Raw genomic sequence first — 19,230 nt, forward strand, 5'->3', positions numbered from 1 at the left:
TGCTTAAATTTTGAGAAGTTGTACAGCTTATCAGTGGCTCACTGTTGAGTTCATTGTTATTTTACATGTATGCATTTGTCAGACGTTTTTAATTAAAGCGACTATGCATTAAATATATCTATTTTATCAGTAGGTGTTTTTGCTGGGAATCCAACCAATGGACTTGGCATTGCAAGCTGTACGAGCTGAGCTACAGGAACTTACTGAATCCTCCTTCTCAATGTAACCTACTTATCTCACTAGAGTTTTGGCAATGCATTCTGGGAAAAGTCATAAAATTACCACTGTGCAACCTCAAATAACTTTATCTACATTTGGGTTGCATTCATAAACGTTGCTCAGTATCTCCAGGTGTTTGCTGTGGTGATTCGTGAGGCCCCAAAAACAATCTGACACCTAGAGACAAAGAACAATGATCAAGTTTGTAGATGTTTTTTCATGTCGACATTCCCTCTTCTTCAGCACTTGCATCAGTCAACAGCCCCCTACTCGAAAGATTCCAAGAAACATCAGTGGGATCAAGGGGCTTTGTACATGCCGGGTCTGCCCAAACATTACCAATGACTCTGGTTCCCATTACCAATGAGTTCTTGAGCTGAGAAATATGGGTGGTTTGATCACACACTGCACAACAGTAGGGGACCCATGTTGGAAGTAGTTTGCCCTTAATTCAAACCAGACACATTTGTGGCTAGGTGCGTTACAGTAAATACTAAAGCGTGTTTCACAAAGGTATTTCAATTCAGAGTTATAATCGTAAGTGAATGCTTAAAGAACATTAGACAAGGTTTGTTAACTGAAATAAAAACAACATACTTGTACAAGCTGAAACTATAATACATTTTCATGACTCCAAAATTAACTAAATTTAAACAAAAATGACCACAAATCACTTTTAGTAAAATATTTGATGCAGAGTATATTACATTTCAACTAAAAATCACACTAGATAGTGAAAAAACTACACTGTAAAAGTGGCAATTGTTAGCTTAAAGGGGCAATTCACCCAAAAATGAAAATTCAGCCATTGTTTTCTCAGCCCTGTGTTATAACTTATATGACTTTGTTTCTTTTTCTTAACACAAAGGGAGAAATTGTGAAAAAGTGTTGTGCTCAGTGATGTCATACAATAGAAGTTTATGGTGACTACTTCAAAAGAATGCAAAAGTATAATTCAGAAGTCTATTAAATTATTCCATTAATCTCATGATTGTTATGAAAGCAAACAATAAGGTTTCACGAGAAACAAACCAAAATCGAATGTATAATTAAGTGAAAATGTTCACTGATAGTTGATGCGCATTCATGATAGGACACGAGAGCAACAGTTCATGCAGTCCTTTTGCGACATTGGGGCTTTCAAGCAAAAACTTGTAGAACGTACTAAACATGTCTGCAGAGTTTATAGTCAAAGAATTGATGCATTTCTATGCCCAGCCTTATTTTTTTGAACGGAGTACTGTAAAATAAAACAGAAACATAGAGGAGGCTACAGGCAGCCACAGTCACACTGTGTCCTAACCTGACGGCAAAAGACATGCTATAAAAGTTATATTTTCTATGTTAATATGTTAAGTTTTTGTCCTAACCAGCAGTAATGAGTGACCGTATATTCTATCATCCGCTTGTTTGCTATATTCAGCATTTCGCAGGTTTTTCTAAACTTCTGATTAACAAATTTAAATAAATAGTTTTATATTTTTCCATCATTTAAATTTGGATTATGTCATTATATTTCATTACCTCATTAAAAACAGTAAGTACACAGTCTTGTACCTTTGTCTTTTTGTCTGATTTTTAAATACTTTTTTGCTTCAAATCAAAGTTTGTGATGTTGTGATTCACATCAGAACTGTTTGGTTTCGATAATGGCTTAGAATTCTTTTCAAATGTATTTTTATCAAATCTCTATTGAAAAAAAAAAATGAATAGGTAAAATACCGTGGGTGGGCACTGCTGCACTCTTTTACACTGCTTACGTGATTGTGATTGGTGGCTTTCAATTTGTGTTGGAACTCTGGGTTTATTTTGCGATAATGACCAGCTGACTGTTCATTATCCCTGACATATTGTAAAAATAATTCTGTCCATTAATATGTTTGTTCAAAGAGATTTCGCAGGTAACTCCATCTGCTGTGAACTGTCACCTGCCCAAAAAAACAAGGCTGGGCATAGAAATGCATAAATTCTTCGACTCTTCAGACATGTTTAGTAAGTTCTGTTTTCTGTTTTTTTTTTTTTGTGCAGCTGTGTTGTGTTCTGTTGTCACTATCACTGTGGAGGACCTGTTTTATATAAACAAAAGTGTTTGCTTGAACGCCCCAATGTCGTGAGGGGGCTTTGTAAACTGTTGCTCTCATGTTCGATCATGAATGCTCAACAGTCAGTGAACATTTTCACTAAATAATACATTAGATTTCAGGTTGTTTCTCACCAAATCTTATCATATGCTTTCATGAGTCTCATAGAATCATTATTAGACTTCTGAATTATACTTTTGCATTCTTTTGAAGTAGTCACCATAAACTGCCATTGTATGCCATCACTTAGCACAATTTTCTTTTCACAATTTCTCCCTTTGTGTTAAGAAAAAGAAAGAAAGTCCTTTAGGGTTATAACAACACAGGGGTGCATAAACAATTACTGAATTCTCATTTTTGGGTGAACTAATCCTTTAAGGAACTATTTCTGCCTCTTAAAGTAATATTCAATGTTCAATACAAGTCAAGTTCAATCGACAGCATCTGTGGCATAATGATGATTATCTCAAACATTCATTTCAACTCTACCCTACTATTCTTTAAAAAAAAAAAAAGAAAATCAAAGTTACATTGAGGCACTTACAATGGAAGTGAAATGGGCCAGTTTGTTGAGGGTTAAAAGCTTATAATTTAATAAAATACACATGCATTATTTATTCTGTAAAAAGGTATGCATTATTTGAGCTGTAAAGTTGTTTAAATTGTCGTTTTAGGGTTAGTTGACATTACATTGTCATGCCAAGTTGTTAAATTGGATTTAAATTCACACAGTAAAGATTAGTAAGCAATTTTATCACACTAAAATCATGTTACTACAAATATTGTTCATATCTTGTGGCTATACTTTTGAAATAGTGTGCATTTCAATGGATTTGCCCCATCCACTTCTATTGTAAGTGCCTCACTGGAACCCAGATTTTTGCTATTTTTAAAGAACAAGATGTGGTATTATTATTATTTTTTTAATAATTTTTTATTTTTTTGTAGTAATACATATTATGCCACAAATTCTGTTAATTGAGCTTAACTTGTATTAAAACCGGAATTTTCCTTTAAAATTAGTTTAGGGAAGATTAAAACTGGTCTGAAAATAGCGAACACTGAAAAAACAATGTAAACTAGAACTAAAGATCATAAAGTAAAAGTAAAATCTAATGAAATAAATAAATAAATACAAATAAAAACTAAATTCATAAGTATAATAACTCTGCTTCAAGTATTGCTTTCCGCCACTGGCCTGCCATAATACTAAAAACGACAAAAAACATAAAACTAATTAAATGAGATCAGCACAACTGTAAGGGGCTTGAAGACAGATGGGCTTTTAATACCATATATGTAATGTACTTTTCGGAATGAAAAACTTATCAAGCTTCCTGACCCTTGGATCACCTCAATCCCATAATAACGAGTGATCGTATCCACAATGCATTTGGAAATGAAAGTGAATTCCCCCTTGCCCTCTAATGTCCCGCTTCCTCGGAGGCTTAGAAGGTGTGTTGACATTGACCTATGGTGATCGGCTCTTAATAGCCACAGCCACTGTACTGATATTACAGTGCTAATACAGCCAGACTCTGTTTGCACCATTTGTAGGAAACGTCAATGGCCAACGGTGGAATTGAAGTGATGGCACTTTGTATTTACATGGTCTTTAAATATTTAAAACAAAATTGGTTTTCTGTGCATCAGTGGCTATTTGTAAATTTATGCTAGGTGAACCAGCCTGATCTCATAGTGAATTTAGATAGAGTAGGTCAACTTTTTTATGCTGTAGTCAGTCTGAACTTAGAAAAATTTGAAGGGTAGTGCTGATGAACATATGGGCACGTGTGAACTGCAGTTTTCAAGTGAAATGTCTACCGAGTGGCGCCAAAAGCGAGTTGTAAAGCAAATTGTTTTAGTTGTAAATGTGCAGTCACACATGGTGAAATTACATGGGCAAAGGAAGATGGTGTTGGCAGACATTGAGCACGTGTGAAACCACCAAAAATATAATTGTTGAAGCAGCCTCTTTTAATGTTGTACTTTATACTCTGTGAGACTTAAGTTGAAAAGAAACTCACTCAACATATCCTTGTCCATTGTGAAAATTCAGTGTAGCTGTATTCGAAGCACAGCCCACACGGAGGTCACTGGCAAACTAAACAACTTGCCATTGGTCAATGCGGCAAATTTCACCTGTCAACTCACTGAGCTTGAACTTGAGCGAAATCCGTGAGGGGAAATTTTCGTCATCAAAATTCATGGTGAAAAATTCACGATTGTATGGATTACTATTGAGGTGACTGTATTTCTCCAGCGGAATTTCACCGCGTGAAGGTATGCGTGACCGTGCCTTAACTCTACACTCTAACCCAAACCCCAACCCTAAACATAACTGTTAGTGGAGTAAAAATGGCATCTTAGAGGGTAAAATAGAACCTCTGAGTCACACTCGTGAACCCAGCTCTCTGACGCTGATGAGAGATGCCACTTGAAAGTAACGCGGCACAATAAGGTTAATGTCTGGGTATTGGAACATTCAGTAGCAACATGCCGACCATGTTATTGGTGGTGCAGCGCATGAAAAATAGGAAGGAATGTATAACAGCTTCACTGATTATCCACTGTTAATTGAGTGATTATATGTCAGTCAATTCATTTCAAAGTGGTCGAAAATGTTCTATGATTATAGGCTTTTACTTTGGCACCACTTTGACTTTACTCAAAACTTTAAGGCAGCAATTAATCGTAGGTTTTACATTTAAGTGGGCTGAGGTTTTCACAGTGTACAGTGATTTGTTTAGCATCAGTCTGGCCAATATTTTTGTTGTGAAAACTTTACTTGGACTAGGACATTATCCCGACCTCTGCCACTGACGTTAACAGTTTTAATGCCAACATTAAAGTTGGGATTGAGTTGGATTGGTGGCACTAGGAACAAGCAGAAGCGCCAATAGTGGAACAGGATATGGTGAAAGTCTGAGAAATTTCCATATGTCCACGTGGCAATAAAATGTCTGCCACTTTACTTATTGAGTTTGTAATGAACGCCAGGTGTGTAGTCTGTTTTTAGAAAACACACCTTGGGCATTCAACAAAAGAACATTTTAGGAAATCTCACTTTTAGACCTATAGTGGACTTTATGATGATAACATATAAAGCACAGATATTACCGTTCACAGAGACAATAAAAAGCAAAGTAAAAGATCAAAACCAAAAATGGAAATCTAATAATATTTCACTTTTATAAACAGTTCGACAAATAACCAAGTGATTAAATATTTGCAAAACAACACAAATCTAAAGGCAATCAGACAAGCAGTCTATTAACTCAAATGTTCCATTCATGCAAAATAGACCCCAAAGTTTTATGTCGTGGTTTTAGCTCAAGCCCATATTTATGGTTTCACACACACATACTTTTTTACTTTAACAGACATTCTTATTAGAAGACTTGCTCAGTATGAGGCTAATTCTTTATCTCATGAGCCAACCCTTTTTCTCATCGCACATGTGATTTCATTAAAATACAAGGCTATACATAGTAAATCAAATCTCCAACGAGTCTTTATGCAGTCAAGCACAGACAGCCTTACAAATAATCAATATATGGCAGAAATGTGGAATTGTTTATTTTTTCTGGATTGATTACCTCTATAATCCTGTATAGCTCTGCACTCTCTTGGCTTGACTTTGACTTGTTCTATAATGTCTCATTTACATTTTTGTGATATTAAAGAGGCTTTTGGTGCTTAATCACAGTATTTCATTTGTTCTTTTATTGTATATTTTGTAATATGGCTTTAAGAGAAATTGACAATAACAATAAAATATAGAATGAAAATGTTACAAAAAAAATTCACAAACCTCAATTATCACCAGATGGATGGATAGACAGATAGATAGATAGAAAGAAAGAAATTATGTTACACACACACATGTATATATATAAAATTAGTTTTAAATTAGTTAATGCAATATAAACTAACAAGAACAATAGTATATATATATATATATATATATATATATATATATATATATATATATATATATATATATATATATTTAGAAATGAACATTAACCCAAAAATAATGCTGTAAGAAATAATTGTTCATTGTTAGTTGAACAATACCTAGCATGATACCAAATGTACTGTATTATCAAAATGAAGTAATCACATACAGCCATACTTATGTTTAGTTTTTAATATTTAATGAATGAAAAAAAAATAAAGTTTAATATTATAACACTATTAATACAATAGAAATAATGCAAAAGTGATTTTTAAAAAACATCACAACACAGCTCTAGTTAGTATATTTTATATGATATGTTGATATGTTGTTATGTATTAGTTAAATTATGAAGTATAGATTGAAGTATAAATGATCTTGTATTTTAGCTTCTTTCAAAGTAGCCGTAAATTAAGTTTACATTTGTAAAAGGAAATGTAAAGGAATTCATACTTTGACCATTTATATTTGTCTACGAACTGCAAGCACTTAAGCATACTGTACGCCTTTAGATCGAAGGATTTTTAAGATGTAGTACGACATAAATTGAGTGTTAAGAATGTTGACTGGTAGTGTATAACATGCATATTTGCTTATAAAATATTTTAAAGACTTTTATCAGAGCTATTTTATGCCAAAATGTGAGAAATGTATATATATATATATATATATATATATATATATATATATATATATATATATATATATATAATATACAAAATATGCAACATATTTTATTCATAGAGGTCTGTGTGACAAATCTTAAATGTTTCACTAGTCTGTAAAACACACTTAATAGATTTGTCATGATGTGCGTTCAAAGTGGGCTCACATTGACTGATCCAGTAACAATGGAGATTATATTGTGGATGGAATACTTGAGATGTTATGAAAAGCTGTGCACCCTTTTCAAAAATGGATATTTTGAATAAGCATGATCTTAATTTGCTATTCAAAAATAATCTTGCTGTCTCAAATGTATTTGTATAAGTTGACAAACTTTGCCCTTTAACAATTTACCCAATATCTACAAGCCTTTGTTTATTTACCCCAATTGTGAGGTAAAAGGCCCCCTCACTCCTTAAAAAACAAAACAACTTTCCATTATTTGTTAACACATATTAGATTATGTTACTCCATCAATCCTTAATAAAACAAAAAATTAATTATTGACAAACTTTGCAACCAGAAAAAATACAATTATGTATTTAGGTATTGAGTAATACAAATGAACAACTTGTTCTTACTGTGTAATTATTTTGTGGAACATCTTTCAATGACGTGCCATTTTTGTTGCTATTACTATTGATTAAACATTTATAATACTGTAATAATGTTGTAACAGACACTGTAATGTAAAGTGTTACCAAAACAAGATGCTTTCTTTTGTATGTTCGTGTACGCTGACTCCATTAGAGAGTGTTGAAGGTATTTTACAATCTTGATACATTTTGCAACAACAATAATAATAATAATAACAATAATAACAATAAAATACAAATATAGTTATGTATTTAGTTATTGAGTGATGCAAACAAACATCTTGTACTTAATGTGCAATTACTTTGTTGAACATATTTCAATTACAAGACATTATTGTTGCTATTACTATTAATTAAACATTTATAATACTGTAATAATGTTGTAACAGACACTGTAATGTAAAGTGTTACCAAAACAAGATGCTTTCTTTTGTATGTTCGTGTACGCTGACTCCATTAGAGAGTGTTGAAGGTATTTTACAATCTTGATACATTTTGCAACAACAATAATAATAATAATAACAATAATAACAATAAAATACAAATATAGTTATGTATTTAGTTATTGAGTGATGCAAACAAACATCTTGTACTTAATGTGCAATTACTTTGTTGAACATATTTCAATTACAAGACATTATTGTTGCTATTACTATTAATTAAACATTTATAATACTGTAATAATGTTGTAACAGACACTGTAATGTGAAGTGCTACCAAAACAAGATGTATTATTTTATATGTTTGTGTACTCTATCTCCATTAGCGAGTGTTGATGGGGTAACTTCAAGATTTCAATCCCGCACAGGGGCGCTCTCACCCTGTCCACTGCGCCAGAGTTTCATGGGCGGGAACGTTAGAATGACTGGCGGCTGAGTTTGAGTGAAACTCCTCCCACTACTGCCTTTCTCTGTCCGTCTTTTACTCTTTCCTTGGTTTCAGAGCAGCCGATCTTTCCAGCGCACATGGAAAGGCAGGAGCAGCAACGATCGGCGCTCAGATGGTGAAATTCGCTCAGGGATTTTACGCGTAAAGCCACTATAAGGCAATTTAACAGGACTTACACTGGGAGCGCTTGATTTTACGGACTACAACCAAGTGTTATTTGAGATGGGATTGACATTTAAACAACTACTCGCCTATAGGAATTTCACTGTGCAACATCTATAAATGGACACACATGCTCTCCGCTAATGAAAAATAAGGAGTTATACCCAGTGGAGGAGTTCTAAACCTGCAATGCTGCTTTAGATATTTTGCACATCGGCTGTTGGAGTACATAAACGCAGCAAGAAATAATCTGTATTTTGAGAGGTTTGTGGTTTATGGAAATAGAGCTGAGAAGAAGAAGAAATCTGAAGTTGGAGAAGAGGGTGTCTGGATTTTACCATCTTCTACTGGAGCCCCACTTTCATGTCCGAAGTCTTTGGTTTATGACGATGGATTATTTGCTGTTTTTATGCAGCGTTTTGCTGCCTCTGTCCTCGGCTGTTGAAGGTAAGATACGAAATATGATTGCATCACACCTATTTTCAAGAGGTTTTGAAGCACAGTGTTTATCAGCCCAAAAAAGAGTCAGGGACGCGCGTCACGGGTCGATGTGTATTGATGCGCACCCATCCGAAGATGCGCTTTGGACACTGTGAATTACAATGAGAGTTTATGTTTAAGTTTATGCGTTAGAATTAATACAGCGGCATGCGACTGGTCCGACACTTCTAAAAGCACATGAGAATCATTCTAAGCATCAGCTGACACAATACACATGCAGAACTTCTGCCAACTAATTGATGTTTATTTTCCTTCACCAAGACAATCGTTTTTGTCTCTCCTAAAGGAAATGTCCCTACAGGGAGTCCCACTTCAACATTCTCCATGTCAGTCACAAATCCAGGCTATCATAAAAAGACACGACCAGTGTGTAATTTCAGCAGTTTTGAGAGTATTTTATATTTTATTTTGGCGCTTAAGAATTTTGACCCGTTTTTAACGCGCAAATCCATCAAGACCAGCATTTTATTTGCGCATTTGTGTCTAAATCCTGTAGGTTGGACTTATGTCGGGCATACTGTTGGGCAATGGGGCAAAAACAGTTTTTGGTCTGTGTTTTCTACTAATTGTTTTATAATGGCTCAAATAGTTGCGTTTGATTCAATTAATTATTCGAAGTCTGGACCCCCATTAGACCTCCAGACCTATTGACACCAATGAAAATGAGAGAGCGCTGTAGGATAATAGATTTTAAAGGGGAACAACAATGTCGATTTATTTCATTGCTGCTATTATTTTAAGCTCAAAAATTAAAGGTTGAAATCGCAAACACCCATTAATTTATTTTATTTATTTATTTATTTAGTTATTGTATCTATCAAGATAGCTCCGTTAATACAACACTTTTTTAATAATTTAAAAATATATATATTTTTTGTGGGTAATAAATACAAATAATATATACGCTGACAAAATATATTTATTTATTTATTTATTTCAATTGAATTGCATGGATTTTAGCTTGTTTAGTTTTTTTTATTTATATAATTGTCCACCCTTAAAAAGGTATATTATCAAAACTTTTCTTTACCAATTTTTGCTCGTTGATTTATGGTCATTTCCAAGAACTTCTCAGAAAGATTGGTGTGAATGTTTCTAGGGAAACACGGGCCTCTGGTGATAGGCTCCTATATTTTATCCGACAATCCTAAATAACGAACTCTCCAATTGACTTGATCAAAGAAGCCTATGATGATTATATTGTTTGATGGCGTAAGTGTTATAAATGTTAATAATTAAATAACTAACTTAGTAAGCGACTACTAACAGTAGTTGGACTCGATGTAGTTTCGTTTTGAATTGCGACGCATTTTTAATTACTCACATTTCTAAAGCGAATATGAACAATTTACAGACTGTTTTTTAACACAATGGGCTTTTTCAGATTGTATAGTGCACACTGAAACTATCAAACATACATAAAAGTAACTGTTGGGCTTTTATTTATTTATTTTGTTCATATCCATACTTTAATATATTGTATTTTTAAGATTAGTTAAGCACTCAATCCTTCACATTCTTTACGTGATTTCCTCTTCCCTTGTCCAATTAGTGTGTTTTAAAGGCCTGGTTTAGTTCTCACCATCTATTTGGACCTATTTATTATTATTTCTTTTTAGCACCTACTTGTATATATAGGCCTATATATATATATATATATATATATATATATATATATATATATATATATATATATATATATATATATATATATATATATACAAATACATACATACATACATACATACATGTGCTAAAAAAAAATAGGTAAAAACATTTATTTTAAAAAAAAACATTTATAAAATTTGCCTATAAATATTGACTGAGTTACCTAAGGGTTGTAAAATAGGCCTTCGCATCAGTTGAACTGAACAGTCTACACTGTAAGAATGCACGGGCAATTTGACCTCATATATCATCGTGCTCAAATACTGACATCTCTTGACTTTCTTCTACATGATCTGCCTTACGTGCTCTAATTTGAATGCAATCGAAAAAGCACTTAAACGTCCTGCGTCCGTGCATTCTGCTCTCTTTACGTCCCATTGGCAGTGGTTATTCAAAGGTAAACGCAGAATATCCTTTATTTTCGAAATAACAGACTCTGGTCATTTTGGGTGTAAAGAGCATTAACATGAAACACAAGAGAATAATTACAGGGCACATTTGCTGCAGAAGAGCGACATGAGTTTGAAGAACGGCCAGGGGTGAACGGGATCCTGTAAGCGAAACTCTGCATTTGTACTGTATATTTAGAAAAGGACGCTCTTTGCCACAGAATTAAACTCTAAGTAAGTCCACTAAATTCATTTATTTTAAAAACACACATGCATTTACACTGAAATATAGCCGACTGTTATAATGTCCCACCGATATACTGTAACAACAACAGCAAAATATAGCTAAAAAAAAATAATTAATTAATGATAACAACAGTTGTTTATATGCTGCTGTTATTATTATTATTATTATTATTATTATTATTAGGCCTATTATTACGTTAGTTGTTGAACTCAACACTTGGGTTCTCTAATCAATGCGACTTTATCGATTTGGAATATCTGCGGTCGAAAGGGCTTCAAAAGGTCAAAACATGGATCAGCTCTTCACAGTAGGCCTATAGACAAGGCATACACTCCATTAAGTGACATAATTCGTAATTTATTCAATTAGAGAAAACCCATGTAAATATGCATTTCGATATAGGACCTTATAGCATTTGAATCCATAAGTGCAGTCATTCATTTTACATTTTGATTTGTATTTAGGGTGTTCTTAAAGTTATCTAGAAATAAATCTATCAAATAGGCTAATATTGCTTTTTAGATGGTATAAACAGCAGCTATATCGTTTTTAGCTATCATAAGTTTGGCTGGGTCAGGCTTGTGGATGGCCACAAATTCACTACTTTTGTGTGTGCTATATATACAGCATATTTTTACTTGCAATTTCTTCTCTTTAAATTGTTGCTTTTAATAAAATGATTACTTTTATTCCTATCATTATATATGTCTTGTAGTGCCATTGAAAGGTCATATGTTCAACAGATTGCAGGTTGAGCAGATGTCCACTGGCTTTGTTTCAGACCCTGGTAAGAAGCTCAAAGGGGTTTCAGACTTAGTCAGGCTTAAAGATGCTATGAAACCCAGTCATATTCATGAGCACACTAACCACAGAGATGTACACAAAGCATGCTATACTAACCTACAAACATCAGCACTGATAACCTCTTGAGTTCAGGAATGCTTTGGCTGTAAAATTCGACGGTAATATGAGCCCGGTTAGATATTGAACCAAGTGTTCTGTTAATTGACGAAGAAGTGGACTGGATGCTGACCGGAATGTAGAATTTGCTCTTTTTGGGGTGTCCAGTCAAAAGGGCCGTTCTGGCAGCTGACGCAAAGGCCTTCGTCGAAAAATAGGTCTTTGACGCTCACGACGAGCGAGGAGAGAATGTGTCCTGGGCCGAAATCGCCCCCACTGCTGTCTGCAGCTACTGAAGCGGAATGGGAGAGAGAAATTGAGAGCAAAAGAGAGGCAGAGAGATTGAGGGATTGAGAGAAAGAGAGACATCGGAGCTTGCTTTCTGTCTTCAGTTGGTAGCAAGATGGGTGGCGCTGGCAAGCGATATATCTGCTACCAAAGTACCCATTGAAAAGGAGGGCGGTAGTGCAGAATAGCCAAACAAAGTCACATGATGACAGGCACAATAAATTTTACTTTCCATCTGAATGGTTTTCCCTCTCAGGCAGAGCCATTGGGATTTTTAAGTTTTGTAGGCATACATGTGTTCAGTAACTTTAGAGTTGGAGCACATTTGGTCAGGCAAAGAATAGAAAGTATAGTGTGCTTATTTTGTGTTTTTTTGCTGCATAAATACTACTTTAAAGTATAGTTTTGAAATTTAGAAATACTGTCAAAAGTTTGAAGACACCCTACTCGTTCTGTATTTTTATAAGCCATTAAAACCATTAAACTGTGAAATTATGTGACCAAAAAAGTCAAAACAAACAGGATTGAACGAGTTCTTATTCATGCCGGAAACTTGTTGGCTGCTTTTCCTTCACAATCGTTCCAACATATCCATTTCAAAAGATATACATTTTCATAAACAGTTTTAGTTGTGTAAATAAACGTCATATGTTGGTACAATTTATATTTGTCTGCAAAACTAATTTCAAGCATTTCAGCATAAGCGCTTAGATCAAAAGGTTTTTTTAAGATCATGACAATCATAAATTCAATCAAGAGTGTTCATACTTTTGACTGTTATAGGATGCTTGACATTTTATAGACACTTGAAGATTGCACATCAATAAACTATAAAGCAAACACCACTGTACAATTGACACCATCGTTTAACAACGCATGGCTCACAAGCATGCGACTTGGTCACTATAGAACCTGATGCGTACATAATTTGTTTCTGAAACAATTTGCATCAGAAACCACCAGATAAACAAAGGCAGTTCTCAATACTGACATTACGCCAAATCCTCAACATTTAGGTGATATTGTCCTATGGTTTGACATGTTGTACTCCATATAAAACTATTTTAAACAGCACTTTGCTATTTCTTTTTTATTAAATAGTTGTACTCAAAATAAAGCAGTGTAAAAATTGGGAAAAACAGTCACGGCACCTAACATATACACTTTCCCTTCATATACATCCCTATACATTTTAACCGAAAAATCTATGTGATTCAAAAAGCTCATGGACATGTTATGCTACTACCCATGCAAACAGAAGTTGCATGCTGAAATAGAGCTCAGTATATGGAGTAAGATGACATGTGATTGGCAGCACACATGTAGTCCTGTTCTGCTCCTGAGAAATGACTAACGCATTTTTACAAGAATGCTGTAGCCATTACTCTGAGTTGAAGCTCTTTGGCAAGTAGGACTTTTGCTGCAATGGTTTGATCTTTTGCTAGACCGTGTTTTATGATCTGTAGTGCGGCCAGTTCTGCTGATAGAGCAGAAGAGTTATTTTTTATGTAACTTTATTATTTTTTTATTTTATTCTTTTGGCAGACTCGAACCTTGGTCCCTGTGAGGCAACAGTTCTTAAATGTCATAAGCATTTGCACACTCCGCCGTCCAACTCTGAAACAGAAGAGTTCTTTGATATGAATTCATCATAATTAGAGTAGAGACAAAACATTTTAATCCATAATCCACAACCATATTTTAGCTTTTAAATATACAAAAAGGTGAAGTCCAACACAAGGAAGTTACCTTTTTTTGGGGAAACAATGTAATTGTCATGGTGAAATATTGGGGAATTTTTCAGCCGTTGTTCAAATGAGGGAATGTGAGATGTCAGAAGCCCTGCAGGAAATGGCTAATGCTAGTGCTAGGTGCAAAAGTCTGCTTTGATTAGCAGTATGGGCTTGTGTGAACAGGGTTGGGGGTGTTAGTACAATTGATGGCCACTAAATCCCATGCTCCCAATCAGACTGGACCTCTAGATTGTTAAAACATGCTCCTGATCTCCACATCAAACATTGGGAGCCCCAGAGTCGGACCTGAAAGCACCCTGGCCCTTCACTCTTTCTGTTAAATCTAGACCCTAATTTGCAATTTAGCACCACGCTGTTTAATTACACATCTGGACACTTTATTAATGAATTCTTTTGTAAATATGAATATTTAAAAAGATGAGTTTTTGCAAAAGACCAAAACAATATCTAATAATAGTTTTTATTAATTTGTTAAAAGTTATATATTAATTGATATCATTAATTGTATTATTAATATTTTTCTGTTTTGTTTTCTGACCAGTGTGTGGCTTATACCAAGTTATCACAATTCTACAGTAGTCACGATAACTTTGTTACTTTAGTGGAAACTAGTATGATTACCCAACATGATCACACATGAAGTCAGCATGAAGTTTCCGATAGTTTCGGTACCTTAGGACAGGCGACTCCATGCCGACGCGCCTATGTGCAGCATTCTTATTAAACATGTTTGCAGTGGTTTCAATGTGTTTAACTATCCACCTGGCGCGATTGGTAGCACATTGCATTAGCTGCGTGGCTCAAGGCCAGACAGTAACCACATTCAAATAATCAATGACGAGCATAATTTGGACATTACTAACATTACTAACTAACATTACTTTTTTAGACTAATGGTTAAGATATGGTTTGAGGGATAGAATCTATAAATATTGGATAAGGTCGTGTAAAGCTGAAAACCACTTGCTTCACTACTAGCTTTTGGTGAAATCTCCTGGACATAAATGGAGCTCACACGTGCTCATATGCCCTACAACGCTTACCGCTTCGGCCACTGGGGGCAGTGTTTCGAAATGTTGGTATATACCGATTTTGATGAAAGAAAAGTCAGTCTACTGGCTGGATAACCATGGTAAATTGTTGTAATGGTCATATTTTTAGACCTAAATTAAAATACGGGTGTCAGACAGAAATTCTTTTACTGCTTACTTGACGTGTCACCTCTCCATTTGGTGCTTGAAGTGAGAGCAACGGCACTTCAGCAAGGTGCAAATGCAGGAATGTGTGAAAAACAGTGTGTTGAGTGTTGTAAAAGCCCCTGAAGGCAGTTGCAGGTTTGTCTGTTGTAGCTGTACTGTGAGTATTTTGAAATTCGGCTTGCTGGATTGTTTTGATTAGTGTATTTATATATCATGATTCATGTAATATCAATATCAAAGCAAGGGCATGTCCCAAACATTTCCTGATATTTTGTGTTCAATATGTGTGTTTAAACATCACATAAAAAAACAAACATTTGAACATAGGCCCAAATAGCATCGAACGATGTTGTACAGCAAGATGCAATGCATTAGAGATTTGCTTCTTGTTAAAGACTGCAAGCATAAATTCCTCCAACCTACACTCTATCTTTCTATTTCTCATTCCTTTAACACCACGTCCATATTCTGCAGGGTCACCACCCTCATCCAATCAGCGATTCTTGATGAATCAGTGTGACTGATCCATTTATGGCTCATTGTCAGGCTTGATCGATCACACTTCCTTCTCACTTAGCCTTTCTGGCAACTGCCCTTTTGAAATGTGCCAAGCCTTCTAAAGCCTCTCATTACCAGCTTTTTAGAAGCTGTTGAAGAACAGCAGAATAGAGAAGATAGTTAGAAGATAGTATCTGTCCAGTGGACTCACCATCAACCTTCTGTGCAAATGGCATAGGCCAGAACTGACATGGAGAAAGGGTGCTTGTCTCAAGCCCATCCCCTAGATGAAGTGACACGTTTCGACAGTGACCTGAGAATTGCCCTTTTCATGTTCTGAACTCTAACGTCTGAGCTCCTGAGAAGTAGTGATGGATATAAGGTAGAACGTGACTAGATGGTAACCCTTAACTGTGAAAAGCCGTAAGAGAGTTGCATGCGACATTCATGTACATGCTTATGTTTATTTTAATTACCACAGAAACCCTACACCTTTCCCTAACCATAACCCTAACCTTTGTTGCAGCATATGCGACTCTCGCGAGACTCTCACAGTAGGATCGTTACCTTCTAGACATCACCATTTGTGGTATGCAGTGCACCCCAAGTCACCAGGAGTCACAAACAGTGACTTATTTGTTATTGAAGCTACCTGAACTAGAGAGATGAGGACATAGGCAAACAAAAGGACAGAATAAGATTGAGGGAATTGTTTTTTTTTATCCAAATGGCACTTGGTACAGTATTGGTTGAGCAGTTCATCTGAAAAGGTGCTGAGAGCAGAGACAAAGGGAACAGACTGGGGCCGGTCAGAGGAGGTTATAAATGCAGTGGGAATTGAGGCAGAGCTCTTGTCTAAAGAACCCAGATTTTTCATCTTGTGTCTTGGACAGCTGCCACGGATCTATCTCTGTATCTTATATTTTACTTGCTCAGCCTAGCTCTGCCTGAGAGGAGATCATTGCTTCTTCTCTCTCTCTCTCTGTCTGTCTTTCTACCTATCATTCTCTCTTTTTGAGCTTGAAGAAGTCTTGATGTGTTCTGGAAGGCATATGCAAGGGTTTTTAATGAATCTGAAAAGCCAGCGAGTGTCGATCAATGACAGACTTGAGCCTGCACTCAAGAGATCATACCCACCTGACTGTGGGAAAGAGAGACACAATGGAGAAACTCCAGTTTTACTCTGCAGTTTCACTGACAGCTGGTATCTTTTATGTTGCAAGTTTTGGTGGTTTAAAAATGTTTTGTGATCCAAACACCCAAACCACATTTGGTTAAAATTAGGTACTGTACCTAATATCAACTGGGGTTATTTGCACTTTCTTTTCATTTTATGATCTGATCTTATTATCAAGTGTAAACAGGGCCCAAGGGACCGACAACATCTAGATGCAAGCAGACAGTAAAAGAGGTGGCAACCTGGTGAAAACCCAGAGAACAAGAGTGGAAAGTTCATAGGCCCTTCCCCCAACAGGTGGGCTTTATCCAGACAGAGGGGGTAAAGACAATGCACCTCTTTCTCTACTCTGTTTACCATCCCTCTCTCCACTTCTCTGTCACTTCACTGCTATACTTTCCCACCATCCCCTTTAAGTCTTCCCTGTTCTCCCTGTGGCTCTCTCTTATCAAGGAGAGCTTCTAATTGTGGTATTATTGTCCCTATCTGTTATCGCACCCATTTAGTTATATCTGTATCCCAGAACAGAACTAGAAGCTGGGAGACAAGGCCTATTTACCCATCAAACCTTTGTTGGGCCTAATCATTGATAAGATTTGTGACTCTCCATGTGTGTTCTGTGCTTACAACTCTATTCTGTCACCGTATCTTTTGGGAGACAAATGCTACGTCTATAGGAAATGCAAGTCAAGCTTTTGCTTGATAGAGGTGATATGTTCAGTGTCTTGATACTCTGTCGCCCATGGCATTTAGGAAAATATAAAAGCAGGTTCCCCCTCGTGACATCTGAGTGAAATAGTCAAGGTACAAGAATGTAACGCATTCCCAAACTGCCATAATCCCATACACTGCTCAAAGGCAAGTCAAACAGAGGGTCTCTAACTAAGATTATACGAATACCGAAGTGACGTAAACTCTCAAGGGATGTGAAAGCAAGCAAATTGATGTGAAATGGAGCTGGCACAAGAATCAAATTAAAACAAACCCGTTGCCAGATGGGATGGTGAACTAAGAGGCCATATTTGCATCCTGGGTGTGAGATTCACCACAGTGATACAGCTTCATTGCCACTTTTGCCCGGTTGTGTCCTCGGGGAAATGGCTTAAAAGGATGGTGATGATTAGCTATTCAATTTAGCCAGCCATCGGTCAATGAGGAGATGGTTGTTGATGCTCCCTCTCCATCAAAACAGGTTGGCGGTCGAAATCTCCAGGGACTTGGCTTCTCTTCCTTGGTTAATTAAGCAGGCAATTTGTCACTGTTTTTACTTATTCATAAATCTTCCCTTCGATTTGAGATGGCTTGGTCTGTAGAGGCTGGCTAAGTAGTCAAGCACTTAAAAGCAATCTATAGCATTTAACAGTGGATGCTTTGTGCCTGTTTAATTAATCAAGGCACTGCAGAGATGTCATAAACACAAAGATGATTATGACTTAAGCATATCAAGGCAGTTTGTTCACCTTTTTGGAACTTTATTGATTGACATTGGCCGATAACTGTGTTAGGGTAAACTTCATTTTTGCACGTTGTATTCTGTCACATGCACGGTCTACCTTTTTTTAATTTTTTTTAATGAATTTTTAGTAAATATTGTGTACAACTTGTGTTAGTTTGATAGGTTATGAGGTTCAGACTGGGGAAAACATGTCCATTCATGCATCACTCATTTGTGGAAGTGGTAAATGCAGGGTTCTCATAAGTGCATGGTCACTCCTCCTATGATGGAACTCCTGTACAGTTTATATTTTTGCTATGAGTAATCTATGCTGAGGTTCAGTCCACACCCTGTGGTTGTTTTGATGAATGTTAGCATGTTGGACTCTTCCTGCTTTGGAGACCACCAAGAGACCTAATGTACCTGAACTGCAAAAAGTTCACTTGCAGGTTCCAGGCAGTCAAGGTGTGGTTAGCAGCTCTATAATTAGAGGCCACCAAGTCTTCATGATGGCATGTCTATGTTTGTATGTATTGGGTTTAGTGGATCTATGTGTGTGTGTTTCAGTGTGCAACTTCTCATTATCTCCCTACCAGTCAAT

At 35.8% G+C, this 19,230-nt stretch overlaps 1 protein-coding gene across 6 annotated transcripts in view; it reads left to right on the forward strand.

Moving 5' to 3' along the window:
* Positions 1-8,481: 8,481 nt before the first annotated feature.
* The window catches only part of LOC127641078 (ephrin type-B receptor 3-like), a 60,788-nt gene continuing 50,039 nt past the window's right edge, over positions 8,482-19,230 (forward strand). For all 6 annotated transcript variants that reach the window (XM_052123841.1, XM_052123845.1, XM_052123843.1 and 3 more), the window contains exon 1: positions 8,482-9,020. In XM_052123841.1, the coding sequence (XP_051979801.1) occupies positions 8,849-9,020 (172 nt within the window). In that variant the 5' untranslated portion in view covers positions 8,482-8,848. The remainder of the gene's footprint in view (positions 9,021-19,230) is intronic.

The sequence above is a fragment of the Xyrauchen texanus genome, chromosome 50 (genome assembly GCF_025860055.1).
Source record: "Xyrauchen texanus isolate HMW12.3.18 chromosome 50, RBS_HiC_50CHRs, whole genome shotgun sequence".
Lineage (NCBI taxonomy): Eukaryota > Metazoa > Chordata > Actinopteri > Cypriniformes > Catostomidae > Xyrauchen > Xyrauchen texanus.